At 39.5% G+C, this 20,386-nt stretch overlaps 1 protein-coding gene across 1 annotated transcript in view; it reads left to right on the forward strand.

Annotated features, from left to right (window-relative positions):
• Positions 1-4,158: 4,158 nt before the first annotated feature.
• ZC3H13 (zinc finger CCCH-type containing 13) overlaps positions 4,159-20,386 on the forward strand; it is a 30,380-nt gene continuing 14,152 nt past the window's right edge. Inside the window, 12 exon segments of the mRNA XM_072409977.1 lie at positions 4,159-4,498; positions 6,535-6,668; positions 6,760-6,863; positions 8,441-8,552; positions 9,549-9,657; positions 12,545-12,684; positions 13,329-13,486; positions 14,304-14,501; positions 16,607-16,783; positions 17,905-18,209; positions 18,908-19,360; positions 19,836-20,012. Of these exon segments, the coding sequence (XP_072266078.1) occupies positions 6,552-6,668; positions 6,760-6,863; positions 8,441-8,552; positions 9,549-9,657; positions 12,545-12,684; positions 13,329-13,486; positions 14,304-14,501; positions 16,607-16,783; positions 17,905-18,209; positions 18,908-19,360; positions 19,836-20,012 (2,050 nt within the window). The 5' untranslated portion in view covers positions 4,159-4,498; positions 6,535-6,551.

The raw sequence follows: 20,386 nt of genomic DNA on the forward strand, positions 1-20,386 counted from the left end.
AGTTTGGTATAAACTTTACAGCCAGCTAAAAGCTAAAATAAAAACTGAGATTCTTTACCTAATGAATAATTTTCAGGTCAAAAAAGTGTAAATGGTAACATGTTTTATAGAGTACAGGTAGTGCCTGAGTTACATTCAACTACTACCTACAAACCCACAACTGTCTCCACTAGATGTTGCTATACCCTACAGAGCTAGCAACTACTGTATTTCCCTGTGCAATGTTGGCACTCCCGACGAGGTGTCGCTGCAGTTATGCAGTTGTCAGGATTTTTGTCCATACTTTGTACACTTCTTGTCCTGTTTATTCTAGATAACAAGATATTGTCTATACCAGTGGTCCCCAACCCCCAGGCTGCGCACCGATGCCGGTCCATGGCTGGTGAATTGGGGGCTGCAAATGACAAGTGGCAGTAGCGCCGGCAGCCCTCCTTACACTTCTCTAAACTAGTGACAGTGTAACAACAGGAGCCCAACCGGGGGGAGCTCGGGCAACTCTCTTCACACTGCTTACACAGGAGCTGCTGAGCAAGGCAGAGTAATGTATGTAAGGCTTACACTTCTCTGCCATTCCCAGCAGCTCTGCCACCTGACAGCACACCGGCTCTCTTACACTACTCTGCTATTCTCAGCTAGTGTGCTGACAGGAGGACGATCTGATGAGAATAGCATAGTGTAAGCTCTACATATATCGATTCTATGTTACCGGGCCCTGCTGCCAGAAAAGTTGGGGACCACTGGTCTCTACTGTACAGACTTTAGGGTGAATATACTTCTCTCCCTCATCTCTATTTTCCCATGCATAATGACAGTGGTTCTGGATTTTATTTTTCTGGATTTTGTTGTTGTCCCATCCTCTCCAAAAAGTCCATCACCTCTACTAAGATTGTATAAGTTGTACTGCTGTTTAAGCATTTAAGGCTGGTCTACATGGACAGTTTTAAAAACGCATATAAAAGTTTCTACCACATTTATATGCGTTTTAATGCACTCTTACAAGCCTTTTAAAGCTTGACTTTAAAACGCTAAAAAACTTTTATAAACACCTATGATGCGTTTTACCACGATTTTACATAAGCGTTTATAAAAGGTTTACTTTTAACCCTTTCAGGGAATGAGTACAGGGGTACATAAAACCCTTGTGTGAAAAATTGGACGAGTCTTTAATGTTAAATATTTTATTAAATGTGTGTGTGTTTGTGTAACTAAACTTTTTTATTTTTAGCTGTCATCAGGGTTTCCTATTTCTCAGCCAATCACAGTGCACTACAAATGAATGCGGACATGTCTCTTCATTCAAGTCTAGTGCTGAATGGCTGAGAAACGTAAAACCTCAGCAATCAGAGAGCACTCGAGGTGAATGGAGAGCCTTGTCCTCATTTAACCCCTAGTGCCGGGGGATCCCTCACTGTCAGGAGGAGTCCCATGGCTGTGCTCATGTCATCATTGCAGCTGTGGGAATCATCCTGTCATTGGGATAACCTGAAAAAAAAAAAAAAGTTTAGTTACACAAACACACACAATAAAATAATTTACCATTATAGCCTCGTCCTATTTTTTACACATATTTTAACTGTTTCAGGGAATGATTAATGGGGATTATGTACCCCTGTACTCATTCCCCAGGGTGGGGTGGTGGAGATCTGGGAGTCTCCTTGTTAAAGGGGGCTTCCAGATCCCAAAGTCCTGCTAAAAATGCTTATAAAAGCCCTCATTGTTTTCAGTAGAAGCTTTCATAAAAAGGTTAAAAATGCTTGTAAAAGCCTCCATTGAGTTCAGTGGGAGTGTTTTTAAGCGTTTTCCTGCGTATACTCTGCGTTATTTTTTAAACGTTGCAAGCAATGTTTAAGATAAGGCTCATAAACGTGCCTGAAGGTAATGTCCTGGTGTAGATTAGCCCATTGGAATGCATGAGGATTACAAACATGGGCTTTAAAGGCCCCAGGTTAAACGCTGGAGAAACAGTCCATGTAGACTAAGCCTAAAGAAAGTTAAGTATGTACAGAAAGATAAAAATAAATTTTATGTTTAAGACAAACATCTGTCCAAGTTGCATTTATTTTCAAAACAATGTACATGTTCCAACTTACATACAAATTCAACTTAAGTACAAACCTACATAACCGATCTCCTTCGTAGCCTGGGGACTGCCTGTACTGCATTAACTTTCAAATATAATACTAATGAATATCAAATGGAACTAATTTAAAAAAGTAAACCTTTGATTTGTTTTAGAAAAGATCTAGAAGAGCTAATCTGGCTTAAACAGTATCTGTATTGGGGCATTGTATAAATAGGCCTTAAAAAAACAAGCCATATTTTACTTATGATGGGAAATATGTCTAATAAGTATATACAAACAAATCTACCTACAGTTCCTAATAGTAAATCTTCTGCTGCAGGTCCTGATCATTTTTAGATCTATTTCCTACACACTCCAATGTTTTGGTAATTCTCCTGCATGTCCCCCAGCATAGTTATGCCACCATTATCCTTTCTTTGCAGGATGAGATGATTGCAGGGTTATCTTTGTTGCTATGGTATATGAACCTTTTCTTGTGCATTTTGTTACACTGGACTGCCTATTGAAATGATTGCTTGGTCACACCATTCCCAATGTCTTTTTTTCTCTTATTGCAGGCTTATCATTACATGTATAACATTATATAAAAAAGTGGATATCCCTTTTATATAATAGATTTTTTTTAATACTCGCATATCTAAGGAGGCTGTGGGCTGCTCCTTCTGCACATACGCGAATCAGGCATACATCATCATTCCTGGAATGTAAAAAACAAAGTGCTCAATCTCATGCATGTACATTGGGATCAGCACTTTTTTTACATTTTCAGGAAGATCTTGTACCTGGTCTTGTGCCTGAACAGTGCGAGTCTGGGTTACGTGAGAAGAACTCGGAAGAAATAAGATGGCAGCACTGGGTGGAATGTTGAATGCTGAAAGAAGCCAAGACAGCTTGGGGTCAGTTTGAGGACTAATAGAGAGCTTGTCATCAGTATAGTGAGTGAAATGTTTTAAATTTAAATAAAAATAAAATAAAGCTCCTTCCCTTCTGTCTTTATTTCCATGGCACAGAATATGAGCTCAGGTGAGAATACCCACCTCAGATATCCCAGGAGGCTTCGGGCTGCTTGTTCTGCGTATACCTGAGATATAAAGCTAGGTACACACTTCCAATTATTATCCTTGGTAAACGAACGATGCTGCACGATATCTGTGAACGATCGTATAGCACCGATCCTGTACATACAGATAACGACACGATCGTTCGTAGATATTGTACACACAATAGATGCGATCGTTTGAACGATACAGGAAGTTACGTGCACCACAGGAAGTGAGCGAACGTTCGTTCATCACGCATGCTCAGACCATGGACGATCAATGAACGATCGTACACACGAACGATGGTCAACGATCGTCGTCCAATCCGATCCGCCGGTCCGGTCGTTCATTTCCAACGACTTTCCTCGTTCGTCGGCGTCGTTGGTTACTTTTTTTACGAACGATTTTTGCCCAATCGATCGTTCGTCGTTCATTTTGAATGATAAAAATTGGAAGTGTGTACGCAGCTTAAGGGGGTTTTTTTCTACACCTGTTTCCTCAAGGCCAGGACGAAGCGGAATAAAGGACAACGCGGGACCTGCTCCAAAAAACCTCAGAAGGGATTGAGCTAACTGCAAAGGTTACGGTGATTTTTTTGTTCTCCTTTAGGCTTAGTCTGCACCGATGGTTTCCCCAGCATTTAACATAAGGCTTTAAAAGCCAATGTTTGAAATTCCCTTTCATTCCAATCGGCTATTCTACACCAGGACCTTTCCTTGAGGCGCCTTTTTGAGTGTTATTGATAATGCTCCATGCAACGATTTAAAAATTAAAACTCAGGTAAATGCGTCCATTGCTTTCAATAGGGGGGGGGGGGTTTCTTGCGTTTATAAATGCTTTTTCCTCCTCATTATATATAAAGCAATGTATACACTCTATGATATGACCTTCTCTATGACATGATCTTCTCTATGATATGACATTTCTGTCTTTGCAGAGGGCCCTGCACCTCACACACGCCACCATTCCCATCATCCCCTGCGGCGGTGGGACGCATGCGCAGTGCCCGGCCTTAGGACACATCCTACCCCGTGTGTTTCCTGTGCGCTGTTTCCCGGCAGGCCCAGCGGTGGAGTCGCTCGGCCTGGGTTGCCCATTTCTCCTCGATTTCCAGTTTGTAGCCGGTGCTGCGTCACGATCGCTCCCGGAGGCCGGGACCGGCGGCGGCAGCAGAAGAGGTGGCCGCAGTGGTGGAAGAAGAAAAAGAAGAGGAGGAGGGGGGAGGCGGCAGGAGACGGTGGTGGTCGCCGTGCTCGGGCGGTCGGTCGGTCCGCGGCACTGGGAGACGGCCCTGAGCTCCCAGTAGCGGCCGCCAGACACACAGCGGTCACGGCCCGCGACTCTGCTGCAGGCGGCGGACGCCGCCGAAATCGGGGTAAGGAGGAGGAGCACTCTTGTTGTGGTCAGGACTGCAGGGAACTTCCGGGGTTACCCGGATCACACCCGGTGCTACGTTTATTTATCATTCAGCTGTTACCCGGGCATCACATACACAGGCCCAGCTAGGCTGTCATTGCTGACCGCTCCTCACAGTGTGCCGTGTTCCTGCAGCCATTCCGGTCTGTGCCATGCAGGGTATGGGAATGTTATTATTCCTCGGATATTGCAAATCCTGGAGAAGATGAACCTGTTTGTAGCTCCATGTTCAGATTGGCTTCTATCTAGCCTTTCCAATACGGGTGAATCTAGAATGAAAAGCGAGCACACAGCCCCAAATCTTGCTTATGGTAAATGGAAGACATTATAAACCCAGATCAGCAGATACATGTCTGAATTCCTGTGTCCTGGTCAGATTTGTTAATGATAACAATACCCGGATCAGCATGGCTGGAGGGAAATGGCCATTCCAAGAGGACCGGTCTCACTGACAGCTCAAATCATTCTCTCATAATTCCAGGAATTTAATGATGGGGGAAACTTTTTCTGCTGATAGAGATTTCTCTTCCTGTAGTCAGGAATTGAGAAGATATCTTCCGGGTGCACAGGAAAGTTCTCTTGGAAACAATTGTCATTATGGAACTTTTGTTCGGAACTTTCAGAATGAAAACCTTCATCACCTCACCATCCAATCATAAAAAAAACAGATCCTCAGTCTTCTTCTCAGTGACACAATAATGGAATCTGTCCAGGGCCATCTACAGGGACTTCCCCTCCCATATGTAGCTATTATTGATGTCTCTGGTCCTGGCATTAATGCTGCACGTCACCATTAGACCTGGGCTCTGACACATTTCTGGTAGCCGGATACAGCCGATAGAATATCTGCCTGGGTTTGGAGAGAGAAGCAGAACAAAGTTCCACTTTTAATTTCCACAATGAGGTAGGACATTATTACAGATGGTGACATGCCATGTCTGCAATAATCTCTTTCCCGCCTGGCCGAACATCATCAACAGGAAGAGAAAATGGCGGTGACCTTCCAAGGAACAGAGACTATAACTTTCTGCAGTATTTCTGGCACAGGAAGTGAGGGAAATCTCTCTTGATGGGCCACAACAAAATTTTGGGGACATTATATTCCCTATACTATCCAAATCAGGGAAGAGGTTTTGGCTTTAAATGCAGTTACATTTTTGTTTGCTCGGCCCAGCGGGAAGGAAGATCAGTGATTGGTTTGGACATGCAGTATGGAGAGGAGAGTGACATAAGACATGGGATCTTCTTTCTGCTATCAGCTGGCTGATGTTGGTCTTATGTAAAAGAAGCCAATGAATACTTTCACCTATGCAGAAGTTACAGCCCCTGGTAAAGTTTTTATGACCCATCGGGGGGGCTTTAGGTGACCAGTCATACAATGTGATCATACGGCCAGCACAGACAAAACAACTGATAACCTAAATGTGTAATATGTGAAGATCTGGATGGCAACCCGATAGGTATGTAGAGCCTTCTATAACCAGTGCACAGAAATCCAGGTCCTGTTCTGGGGCTGATACCAAGAGTTTAGCACATTATTCTTTTTCTTCAAGAGACTTTCCATGTCAACCTCTTTCTGCACTAAAAATTAAAAAAGGCTTGCCAGACATGCTGCACAAAATTACAGCAAGATTTATTGTTACTAACATAAGGAATTGATGTGAACAAGGCATATTAAAAATGATGTGATTTGGACTGTTCTTGCGAGGCACCCCGTTTGTGTGAAGTGGCCCTGAGAGAAATTTGTATCCTGTTATCAAAAACCTGGAGACCTTCAAGAATAAGAAAGCAGCAAGTGAAGTCAAATCATGTGATCTGGGTAATTGGCCCTGGATGCAGAGTTTTGGAATCCAAACAAATATAAACCATGAATTGTATGGTGTATTGTAGATTGGGATTTAGTATTTTTTACAGATTGAGAAACCTCAGAACAAATTGTAGTTAACAACACATGTTTGCTCCTGAATTCTCACATTTTTTCTTGATTTGTTTCAGCTAAGAAAAAGAACAAGATGTCAAAGATTCGACGGAAGGTCACAGTAGAAAATACCAAGACCATATCGGATAGCACATCTCGTAGACCAAGTGTTTTTGAGAGGCTTGGGCCTAGCACTGGCAATAGTGCTGAGGTAAGAGCAGCATCATTTCTCTAAAGCAAAACATTTTATTATTCATATTTCTCAGTGAAAACTAATTCGATTTCTGTCTTCCCGTATTTAGACACAGTGCCGTAACTGGATGAAAACAGGGAACTGTGCATATGGTAATACTTGCAGATTTATTCATTCACCAAGAGGAAAAGGATTTAGTGGATCTTACAGAAGGTAATTTGCAAATGTCTTGGATGCTATGTGAAACGTATAGTGTGCATGAAATGAATATTTATAATATTTGCATTAACATCAGTTAGTCATTGGTGTTTTTATATCTAGACACCTGTACATAGGTCAGGAGGTGATTTATCATGACATTAAGCATATTTTTACCTAAAAAAACAGTAGTCAAACTGGGAGATTATCAGGTGGGCTACAGACAGATATGCTGCAGGAAACATGTTGATTGAGGAAGCAGGGAGGAGACCTCATTGGTCTGCTGCGGCTCTTTCACTGTTTAGTCAACAAGCATTGGGTGGGAAAATGACACCACCTTATTAAATAAATCTGAACTCTAAGGAGGAGCTTAATTGACCTTATTCCCTCGATCCTGTTGGCTCCTTGCATTTCTGACTGCTCCCCTGTAACCTCTTCCTTAGGGCACTGGCATTATCTCCTACAAGGCAGAACCATTAGCCCTGCTCTTTAGGTGAAGACACCCAAGGCCCACTCATATCCTGAAGCATTGCAGAAGGTAGAGGTGTGTACCATCTGCAGGGGAAGCGAAAGATAGAATAAGTAAAATTTAAATTTTTCATAGATAAAAACAAGCATTGGACCATTGTACCGTGGGAGGGGGCCCTACTGAAATGGAAACATTTTAAAATTTGTTTTTTTTTAATGGATGGAGGGCAGAAAGGTTTGGCTGGAGCTGGACTTTTTTTTTTTTTTTTTTTGCTCCTCAGGAGCATTTACAAGAAGGTTGGAGATAAGTCATTAGTTCCATCTTTGCCCAATATCCTCACCGTGACCAGATAAAACCAGACTACTTGTTAATATGGTTTTGTACTGAGCTATTATATAACATGCTATTCTAATTTCATTTCCTAATGCTTATTTCTGAATGTAATGCTAACTATCAGGGGTCTGTAGCCTGCCTCACCTGAACCAGGTATGCAGATAGTTGTTTTATAATTAGCTGGACACCTGAGCTGCACTCTCATTCTGGGTCAGCGATCAAGGCAGATGGATCAGAGCATTAATCATGCAAGCAGGATTTTTAGCAGACAGAATGTACTCCATTACTGATCTTGAGTAAAAATCTCTCGGCCATTGTAAATCTAGAATGCCCAAGAATTCAGATGGGTTGCAAATACATATAACCTTTAAAAAGGTAAAGGCAGATTGATTTCCATCTTTTTTTACTGAAAAGCTTGATATATATCTCTCAATATGCATTATTATTACAAGTTTCTTTCTTTTTTGTAATTAGTTAGCTAGCAACTCAACATCAGATGTGGGTTGTCAGTGTTCCGTTCTACTTTGTGTTCTTTTTATTGAGTTTATTTACCTGATTAAGTGACATTTCATCAAACTTTTCCATCTCGCACAAAGTTCACAATTTGAATTTTTCATCAGATCTCCTAATAAACACATTATTACATATACATACTTATATATTAATACATATTGGTCATGTAAATGTATGATATTCAGTAAAGTATAGTATTAAAAATAATGGTAATTTGCATATTTGTAATTTAAAGCTTTATATCTATAGCATTTATTTCAGTCTTTTGTGTCCACAGGTCACCAGACCGACCAACTGGAGATCTGCGTGAGCGTATGAAAAATAAGCGCCAGGAGGTTGAGACAGAACCTCAAAAACGTTCTGCTGAAGAACAAGCTTCCCCCTCACGGGTATGTTAAAGCTTTCTTGATGAACAATTGTGTATAATGTTCGGTTTAGAGTGTAATCTGTAGCTGTGTATCAGTGCAGTAAGGTCATTTTGTGTTAAAAAATTTCATTTATGACTGTTTTCCCTATCATCTGTGGGTTAGGGATACTGTTGGCCTAAAACTAGCATGGAGCCTTTTTATACTTCTGGAATGAAAACGTGTTGAGGTTGTACCAGGTATTAGTGGTAGTCTTCATTTTATGTTCTTTTTTAAACCCAGAAGTTTTAAGCCGGGTGGTATGAAATTGTAGGTGGTGGTGGTGGTGGTGGTGGTGGTGGGTCCATGCCTTATGACCCAACTTCTCAGTAACCACCCTAAAGCAGCCGGGTGGTTACTGAGAAGTGCCAGGTGGTGCACCCATCTTAAAAGCGGCCAGGGAGAATTCTGATGTTCATCTAATCTAGTGTTTTTTGTGTGTGGTTTTTAGATGGGTGGGCTTTCTAAATATATGTTTTACTCATGTCCGTGTATTTTATTTTTGTGAGTGCAACCACAAATCCTTATCTTCATGTTTGCTTAGTGAGCTGGGGTTTACCTGTCTTCCCTCTTCTGGAACATATGTAAAATGTATCTAAACTCAAAAAGGTAAATTTAATATATAGCAGCTTATCAGTCTGTATATGGTGAAGCTGCATTGGTTTTTCTGGCCATTTTTTCCTCCCTCCATCTGGTAATCCTACACAAATCTCACCACCTTACGATTAATAATTTCATAAAAATGTACCTCCCTATATTCCAGTAGGCTTTTCTTTGATACATTTGGACTAGAATTTTTTATGATTGGACTAGAATTTTTTATGATTGGTGTAAGATAAGTCAGATTACTCTTGTGTGTTCATACCTATAATAAAACATTAGACTGTATATTTCACATTTGTGTATTTATGTTTGTATTGGGTTGTTTTGTTGCATGGAAACTGTTACGTGTATGGTTTAACGATGCCTTCTTTTCCATAGAAAGAGTCTTCCAGGGGAAGACACAGAGAAAAGGAAGATATTAAAATTACTAAAGAGAGAACTCCAGAAAGTGACGAGGAAGGCGGTGAATGGGAAACCACTAGAGAAGGTGAGCAAAAATTTTAACATATTTAATAAATATATACTAATCTATTATAAATGTTTTATTCTTAAAGTATTAGTGCTTGCTCTACACTGCTGTGCATCACTGTGGGTTTTGCGGTCTTTTAATGTGCTTTTTACATAAATTAATTAATTTAAATGAGTGGAGTTGACTCAAAGTACATACCCCCTTTTTTCCACCTTAAACACCACAAGGCGGCAACACAAATTTTTTTGGTAAATCTTTGTGTCACTTTTGTGTAGCTGCCCAGCTGTCATCTGATAACAGTTCAGACTGGGCTTTGTGTACAATGTAAGAGAGCTGTTTGAGTGACCACAGCAGACTTTCAGCTATATCTTTTCCATTTCTGATCCTCTGTTAGCAGTACTAGGACTGCCAGCCTTACACAGAGTTTAGCAGCATCTATCGCAATGCTAAGGGAGAGGGAGGTGATCAGAAGTTCAGATTGGCAGCTAATTGCTGCCTACAAGGCTTCATTTACATTGGCAGTTTCTGCAAATGGTTTTAGGTTTTACTGCTTAAAATTTCTTGCAAGAAAATGCTTAACTTTGGAGCATTTCCTATCCTATAATGAGCAATCCTCATTATTAAAAAAAATTAAAAAAAAGGAAAAAAATAGTACACATTTGCTAGGCTTTGGCAGTAAACACCTGAACAAGCTAGAAGTTACCACTTGCTACCACTTCCAGACACTTAGGGGTTGTCTGTGAAGTTGGGTCACAATACATGGACACTGGATAGCTGAGGTTGTAATACAAAGATAATGAAGAAATTTATGAAAGTCCTCCAAGGCTGGTGGGAAAACACTTTTAGAAGGTTTGGGTGATCCAGAAAACATGAAATGGATTTTTAAAAAACATTTGCTATTTGCTAGCAAATGTTTTGAATCCTGGGCCAGATCCATTCCAGGTTTGCTGGATCACCCAGCTTAGATCATTAAAAAAAATATTCATCAATATTTTTTTTTCTTTTTGTGGGAATTAAGACCTATGTATTAAGTCTCACTTTAACTGTATCCAAGGAATGCTTACTAGCTCATGTAATCCATACTGAGGGTAAAAGTTGTTTACTATATATAAATGTTCATCATGTTAGGTATAAACTCAAAATATCAACTGTACATACTCTGTTTCTTTAGATAATTTACCAATTATCAATTTAGCAATCAGGTGTTATTTTTCTTTTGCCACAGTTGACCAATGTGGAAAAATAAGTGAGTACGATGTAGAAAAATAGGAAAGCGTTTATGATAAACCCCATAGTGGTGTTGAGAAATGTTTATTGATGTGATCTTTTAAAATAGCTGTGCTTTAGTGTGCCTCTGGCTGTATAATTGCTGAAACATACACTGTGTCCTTTGGTTAGAAAATCTAATAATAACAAGGGAGTTCTTCTGACTTCCTGTCATTTTCTCCTGTAGTGCTATCTATCATAGCCAGTAACAATAGGATTCTATTGGTAGAGATAAATGAAGCACAAGATGCGCAGAAGGCATATATAGCAAAACAAAATCTGATAATCGCTAAAGGGCTGATATCAGACGAGAATCTGGCGTCTGTACAGCGCTCTTCGTCATGGATAAGTCCTGGCGGATCGACGATAAAAGTGAAGGGTAGAGAGAGCGCAGTGGGGTGCTGCTCCATCGTCTCCCCCCCCCCCCCATAGAGCAGATTGATGATGTATGTAAATCGCTTGTTCGTGCACCTATTAGTCTTTTGTTGTTTGAAAGGATTGTAAAAGATCTTTTCCAATGACAATTATTGCACGTGTATACAAAGCCTAAGACATGGGACTGTGTCTGCAGAAGCACACAAACACTCCTTTGCAGGAGAAGGCTTTCATTAAATGGATCTGTATGAATCCATTGCTAACCACTAAGCTGCCTTGCTGCACGTTATCGTAAGGGATACTGATATGATACATTTTGATATTCCAAGCTACACTTTCTTGGAGGAGTCACATACTAGTTTTGTATAATCAACTTGATGATCTGGGAACAAAACATAGGTTATGTGACACTGAGTGTGTCTGTAGACTGCGAGAAAATATATGGCCTGATTCTTTCAAATGTTTTTTTTTTAATAATTAAATTACTGCTTGTAATAAAGCAGAATTAAACACAAATATCTCTGTTAAAAAAAATCAGTTTTTTTATCACACAAATATATTATAAATAGAGCTTTTTAATTAACTGATGCTTAGTCAGTCTCCCTTGCTGATTTGTGTATACATGTGGATCTATTTGTTTTCTTCACGTAAATTTGTATTTAAATAGAGCATTAGGTGGAATCCTTAGTCAAGCTAGTCTTGTGAGCTGCTGCATAATTTAATGCTTTTGCAACATCATTAAAACAACTTCCACTATTTGAACTTCTGGAAAGCTGTGGCAAGGAATGCATACACTTAGCTGTCATCTCTATGACCAAAACCTCTTGCACAGTAGGTAGGGCTGTAGGCTTTGTTTCAATTAGAGCATGTAAGCAGCGCTTTTGGAACATATTCATGAATTTAGCTCTGTGCCTGGTGGCTAATTGTAACTAGCTGTAATGCTCCTGCTGTGTTTGTCTTTAATGAGAGTACAAATCCATATGTATGATGTGCACAGTTTGTCTTCTAGTTTGATGTCTTGCAACACGTCCTCTGTGATCTTAGCAGTGTCAAGAAACTTTTCCTTAGAAATTGATTGTATTTCATGATAAGGGCATTGAGGGGGTATTTCCTTCAAGATAAATAAGATTCTTTTTGTTGTCCAGTTTGATTTTTATTTTGTGCTATTTTCAGTATAGATAATTATTTTCTTCAGGCAAGCTTTGTGTGTATGGCAAGTATGTATGTGTATAGACACCCACCAACTTGTCTTCTGTCTCAGTAGATTCTGATAACGGTGATGGCAGTTATGACTATGACCACGAACTCTCTTTAGAAATGAAGCGTCAGAAGATCCAAAGAGAATTAATGAAACTAGAACAAGAGAACATGGACAAGCGTGAAGAGATTGTCATAAAGAAAGAGGTATTTGTCAATCTTTTTAAATGCCGACTTTGCTTTAAAAATGTTGATACAACAAGATTTTTATACATTTATAAAATCCAACATATCATTCTTAATCAGAAGTGATCTACCCCGATTCACCCACTACTTGTTGGCAACCCTTGCCTGGGTATCATATGGCATCCCACAGAATATGCAGGCCTGGCTTATTTTTACTGGTATTCTGTGAGGCTTTAAGATTTTCATTAAGACTAAAAAAATATGGGGGGCTTTAGCTGATATTCTTTTATATCCTGAAAAAAGCAAAAAAAACCTCTGACCTATGTTTCTTTAGGGAAGGTTCCCCAGACGACATGTATGTTAAGCGGGGAGAGATCAGGATAATTGTCAAGTTTTTTGTTCTTTGAGAATAGGTACAACACAGTTTACAGTAAAGTGGATACATGGCTCACCAGACATTAGTCAAGAGTCTCTAATGTTTAGGGTGCAGTGGTTGGTGGCAATCAAGCAGTAGATACTGATCCATAAATGTGATACTAAACCTCCAATGCACTCTAGTTGCTAGGTTTCTATCCTGTTTGATTTACGTTTACTAATTTTCCTATAACTTGGATAACTAAACTTTGGTAGACCCTACTCACCTTTTACAATTTTGGTTCTTACAGATTTCACCTGAAGTTGTAGCAAAAATGTCTCCCTCACCAAGTAAATCAAGCAAGTCTCCAAAACGAAAGTCCAGCCCAAAGTCCAATAACCCCACCAGCAAGAAAGAAAAGAGAAGCACATCAGGAACATCTCCACCACCATCAGATTTGGCAGCAAGGTCAGTGTAACATTTTCTCACTTCTAGATTCCCAAGTGTTTTTCTTTATTACAGGATCACACCATTTCCCAAGAATCAGATCCAATCAAAGGTGTTTTAGTTATAGGTATTTTTATATATAAATATATATATATATATATATATATATATATATATATATATATATATATATATATATATGAATTAGTACATTTCTTCAACAAAAATATGAATATATGCATTGGTTTGTATTGGTGCAATGTTACTATGAACAAACAACTCTATCTTTTTATAAATCTATCTGATTTATCAGTTCACAACACATTGTTCTGGCAGGTTGAATCTTTGTGTTCTATTTGGAGAGACAAAGCTTTTTTTTTCCTGGCACACTTTCCATGCAGTTTTAATTAGTATGATGTATTTATGATTGAAAATGCATGTACTGTGCAAGAGTTACATGCAGATACCAGAACATAATTTTTGGGTACTTGGAGGCCTCTTTTAGCAACTTACTGCATTTGACGGTACTGCTCTAATCCTTAAAGACAGAGCTGCATAACTCTGTGTAGCTGCGATTGACTGTCAGTTCATGGTTCATGTGGGACTTTGTTTCTTTACTGACCTTTAAATAAAGCAAATGGAAGGTAAATATATGCTGCTGCAAATTCAATCTGGCCCTGTCTCCTTCAGAGTTCTCTCCTTTACCAGGCAGTTTGAAAAGTAGTGCCATAGTGATTTTGCAAATATATATTTGCTTATTTAATTTGTGAAACTCACTCATATAAAAGCATGTGTTGTTAGGGCAACACTTTCATAACTTGTTTGAATTCTTTCATAGACATTCCAAAGGAGCTCAGAACAAGAAGAAAGGACCTCGTACTCCAAGTCCACCACCTCCTGCTCCAGAAGAAGTTTCTGTTTCAAAGAAACATAAAGATAAGCATAAAACAAAGGATCGTGTTGAGGACAGAGTCAAAGATGTAAAGGAAAGAGGCAGAGAAGTTGAGAAACACAGAGACCGGAAAGACAGGCAAAGGTTAGGGTTTTGTTTTCATCTTTACACATTTTAGCAAGCTATTAACTTTTGTTATAACAATACTGTTTATGCTCAACTGTCATTTAAAATTCCCTGATAGAACCAAAAAATGGAAGGGCATTATGGAACTTTCTAAATGAGAGGTACCTATATCCTTGGATAAATTCTCTGGTGTTTGAAGTTAAAAATGTTATTGTTGTAAGAAACATGAGACATTTTAAAATGTCGATGAAAAGCAATTCCAGTTAATTCTGTGGAGGAGGCTGATGTGTCAAACTGCTCTTGGATGTTGCATGTAGTGGATGGTAAAAAATAACTCTAAGCTTTATACAGTGTAGACTCTGGTAGACCAGACTTTGTGAGCAGAAAATAGTTGCTAGTCTTACAACTGCAGCTCTGTTACCCCCCCATAGCAGGATGATAGATGGTGTAGAACAGGGGTGGGCAAACTTTGTGACTCGAGGGCCACAACAGGTTCAAAAATTTGGCAGAGGGGCCAGGCCACTATCATATTGATGGAGCGCTGAGATGGATGTCACTGAACGTGATGTCATGATGGCATAGCCCCGCCCACTCGCCAATCGCAGATCTGAGCATGCAATGGGAGAGTGGGTGGGTTGTTCCTTAGTGTTAGTGTATGAAAGCCTTAGTGTATGGTACTGAATATTCTATTTGAGAATATTTAACTAGTTACATCATTGTGGCCTGACCAACCAAGATTGCTGAAAATCCGGAACCTGTAAGAGGACCGGATGAAGATGGTGGTGACAGAATGGGGTCAGGTAAGTGTAATTATAAAATTGTTATACAGGCAATAAAATGTATTTTATTGCAGAATGGACATTGCCTGACTGCTCGGTCATGTCAATTATTCACCAATAGGGCCCTGAAACTCCCTCCCCTCTCACTTTACCCTGTAACCTCCCCCCATTTGAAGGTAGTAAGCAGTAGTTGTGGCCAGGACACAAGAGTTCAACGGACCAGATAAAAAAAGCTTAAAGGGCCGTAGTTTGCCCATGACTGGTGTAGAAGATAAAACCAAGCTTTTGGCTAGAGTTGTCAGTCTATCAGTTCTTCTGGCAGAATTTTTAGGTGAATTTAGAGCAGCCATTCTTGATAAGGGTTTTGTAGAAACCTAGATTTCCACCAGAGGTTCCTTGGGGTTCCATAAGCTGGCGATGACTGCCCTCCCATGTTGTGATGCCTACATAGCTTTTGAGCAAACTCTTGCATAGCCAGAAGTGTGGCATCCAAGATCATTTAGCTTGCTTTTAGCCATACCATTCAGAACACCAATGAAGGAGATATATTCTTCTAACTAACCACTAATGACAGGGCATTTCCCCCACAGATTCCTAATAAATGGTTTGAGAAGTGGCTCCCCAATACCTGAAATTATTTTTATGGGTTACTTTGGTGTAACAAGGTTGAAAAAGGCCAATAAGGGAGCAGGGTTTGAAGGGTAGCTGACATCTGCTCTGCCCTCTTAGATCTTGACCCAACTTAAAATACCGAACCTCTCAATCAAGTAGACTCCAGGTGAGGTCAGTTTTATACTTGTTGTTTCTACTTTGAAAAACTTATTTTGCACTAGCAAAACATTTTCTAACATTTACATACAAAACTAAGAAATATGTATACCTTGGATATTTCTCATCCCTTATTTAATGTACAACGCTGTGTAAAATGTTGGCGCTATATTAATAATAATAAGCAATCAACAAAATGAATGAATCAGTACATGCAAAATGCCTATAAATGTAATGTATTAAAAAAAATTCCAGAGGAGACATCTAGTGGTTAAATGGAAGATGGAAGGACAGAATGTGGGTGAAAATCAGGTATCTGAAATTCCAGAATTCTTCATCACTTGTAGATTTCTTCAACAGTGGGGAAGAGTACAGTGCTTGATATGTGCTTGTTCAGGACAGGCCACAATTAGTGGTGCGGGCAGTATGACTGATAAATATTGAAATTTTTTTTTTTGGATTGCCTTCTTCTATTTTAACATTGGCTCTCTTTGCAATGATGTATGTAATTGATCCTACTGTTAAAATGAATTTACAGGTCTGAATTTTTACACCCCTCCTCCCTTTTTATATTAGGGATACATCAGAAGGATCTCATAGACAAAAACGGTCTCCAAGCCCAGCTGAGCGCTCAGGCAGTAATTCTTCCCGTTCAAGAGACTACTCTCCTCCTACATCCCGAAGACGTCACCCATCATCTCCAACACCAGTCAAATCGTCCTCTCACAAGCATGGCATCTCTCCTTCCCGCAGGTAGGATTTTTTTTTTTTTCTATCCAAAAATGATTTGGCAGAGGGCTGTTACCTCAAGCCCAGAAGTTTGTGACATCACTGGCTTGTGAGAAAACATTATACCTTTTCTGAGATTTATGTACCTTTTTATTTGGCTATTTTGGTTGCTGGATTAATTTTGCTCGTGTTCGCTAAGTTTTACAATCTCTGTTATATTTCCAATCCCCCTACAGCTTTCATAGCTTGCTTTAGCTGATTTGCCATGTGCACATATGCCAATGTGTCATTGCTCTCGTGTGTGTACAAAAGCTATTCCATGTTATCTCTACTTCTGATGGTTAAGATTGACCTAAAGCTCTTCCATGTTAAATTGCCTATTTTAAAAATTGCGATATTTAAATAAGACATTTTTGTTGTAGAAAACTGCCATCCACTTAGGGTTTAGATCTTGTTTCATGTAAGTTTAAATTACATGAATTGTAGATGAAAATAGAAAATTAGGCTCAGAGTAATACTAGTGTACCCACTGGTTGTTAAACTTATTCAGTGTCAGTATGTGTTGGCTATCTCTCTTTCTTTTGCATGTGTTGTATGATTTCATTGGTGATAATAAATCTGTAAAATCATGGGAAGATAAAGTAGATCGATCTAAGATACTGGTTAAAATGTATATGCTGGGAAATTTGAGGCTAGATAACTCCTTTGCACAGTGTTTCTTGACCTTTTTTAACATGGGTAACCCCTTGAAATAACTTTACCTCTAAAACAATTACTATATCCCCAGCTCACTGTACATTAGTATGCTGGCCAGTGGGAAGAATGTCATCCTTACAGATGCCCAAAAAGGTGATTGGTGTCAGACAGTTAATCTGACCTGAGTGTCACAAAATACTAATTGCTCAAAGAACCCCTAGTTATTGAAAAAGCCTAAGGGTCCACAAACCCTGGTTGAGAGAAAACACTGCCTTATTAGCAGAACTCATTAGGTATGTGATTATTGGCCTATTTACTGCTTTATTAATAAATATATATATTTAAACTGGGCACAGGTCGGCTTTCTAAAACAACCTATCATCTTTTACTGACCGTTTTAAATTAGAAGTTGAAAAGGTATATTTATGTACAATTTTTTTTTTTTAAAGGTCAGTTTCTCCTGCTGCACGCCATCACTCTCCCATGTCCTCAAGACATCATTCTCCATCATCACAGTCTGGATCCTCTGTGCAGAGACACTCTCCTTCCCCTCGTCGTAGGAGGTCTCCATCCCTTCATTATCAAAGAGCCTCTTCTGCTGGTAGGCGATCCTCCTCTCCATATGGTACACATGGATCATCTCCTCAGAGGAGACGGAGTCAGTCGAAACATCGCTCTCCAGTTAGAGAAAAAGGAAGACATGAGAGGGAGAGAACGTCCGCTTCCCAGGACAGACGACATGACAGGAGGGATGGTATGTACTTTACCCTCTTCAGTCATTGTACATTCAACACAACCATATTCAATTCCCTTCAAATGCATTGATTCAATGTTTCATTATTCACCTAATTTACAGACATTTTAGGGCACTGCTAAAGTAGCTTCCCAGTCTAAATTATAGTAAATCATTTTAGTGTTCCTTTTACTAACACTTTCCTTAAAAATCGGGTTTTATGTTTAAACTCGGCATCCTTGGGTATCTTTGTCCTGGAAGCAATGTGAAAACTATGTGAGTGCTCTGGATTTGCCTTGCTTTGAATTGACTTAAAGTAAAACATAAATACTACCACAGTGCTCAACCAAGGAATTTTTTTGACCAGGGTGGGAAGAAATTGTAGGCGGGTGGCATCCCCTGTATTGTGACCCAACTCTTCAGTAGCCACATAAAAACAGCCGGGTGGTTACGGTTAGTTTCAGCATTTGAATGTGCAGATTCGTTGGTTGTAAAAAAAAAAATGAGGTTGGATAGGACAATAGAATGATGTGATAAGGACAATAGTGCTAAATTGGAACACTTTGTGTTTTTGGTATTTGATAAACTCTTGGCTGTGATCCTAGTTCACTAAATGAAGTGTAGAATTTGAATATCCTCTCACAAATATGATATAAAAGAGAGCAGTTTACCAAAGCACATCAGTCATCCTTGTGGAAATATTTATTTTGATGTTTTAGACAGCAGAGGAAGAAAGGACAAGGAAAGAGAGCGTGATGATAGAGATCATGACCGGGAGCCAAGCAGTTCTAGAGAGCACAGGGATGACCGAGAATCTCGTGATGGCCGCGACCGTAGAGACCTAAGAGACAATCGTGATCGAAGAGATACTAGGGACACTAGAGAAGGCCGTGATGCAAGAGAAAGCAGGGACTATAGAGACGGTAAAGAAAGCCGTGAGCAGAAAGACTCTCGGTCAGCTCGAGAGACACACGATTATAGGGAAAGGGATAACCGTGAATCACACCGAAAGGATGACCAGTATGAAGATCGCAGTTACAGAAGAAGCCATGGGAGGGAAGATGCTACCCGAACGGAAACACGGAATGAGAGCAGAAATGAATCTAGAGGTGATGCCAGAAATGATCGTAACGGCCGGTCAAGAGTACGTGCCCCTGACCCTCCTGAAAAAGGTAGCTTTTTTATTGTTCTTTTTGTTAGCGGTTTGGTGCAACAAAGTGACAACAATGTATTTTTAGTGATCATATCCTATTATTGCAGTGTTTTTTTTAAGCAACTTTTAATGTAGTAACTTTTAAGAACGCATACTTGTTCCATGTTCTAATATGCTTTCTACCTGTTTTGTGGGAGTTTTGCATACCCATGAATTGTAGGAAAATGCATACCCACTGGAAGCAATCAAAAGTCTGACACAGCCTCCTAATGCATCAATTGAGTCAAAAGCCTCAAAAATGATGCTGCAGCTGCCGTATCTCTATTGATATTGTTTTGCAACTTATTCAATGCCTAATTTTAATAAAAGCATCTATTTACTAAACGTTGATAAAAATCACAATACCAAAGCTCCAAAAAATATTGTACACAATGAATATTATGAAGTCTGTTTTGGGTTGACAACATATCGCAGCTAATATTTGTTTTTAATAGCTGGCCGAGGAACTAGAACTTCCCAAGTTGATAACCACAGCAGCAGCAGTTAACACGACAACTGGGAGTCCCGTAGCAGTTATACCGATCGAGAACGATATGACAGCCGAGAGCAGGGAAGAGATTCTTCCTTTGATCGTAGACATGGGGAACGAGATCGAAGAGACAGAGATCGAGGTAAGGATAGTAAAAATCTATTTTTTTACGTATAATGAATACAGGATATGGATCATCTGATTGTGTTCTGCCTGCAATCCCTCAGGACAACACAATTTATTTGCAGTCCATGTGTATATATTTAAACAATATATCAGTAACAGTGAAGGTAGAATGAACTGGGAATGGTCTATTTAAAAGAATCCTCTATGGAGAATTATTTTACTAAAGCCTTCTAAAGCTGTAATCCAAGGCTTCAAGTATGCTCCTGCTATAACCCATTTTAAGTATTCGTTGCTACTGACTTTTTTTTTTTTTTTTTTTGTGCAATGTACGCTATAGGTTTGTTACACACATTACACAAGGACTCTGGGCCATCTACTGGTAACGTTAAC

The sequence above is a fragment of the Pyxicephalus adspersus genome, chromosome 1 (genome assembly GCF_032062135.1).
Source record: "Pyxicephalus adspersus chromosome 1, UCB_Pads_2.0, whole genome shotgun sequence".
Taxonomy (NCBI): domain Eukaryota; kingdom Metazoa; phylum Chordata; class Amphibia; order Anura; family Pyxicephalidae; genus Pyxicephalus; species Pyxicephalus adspersus.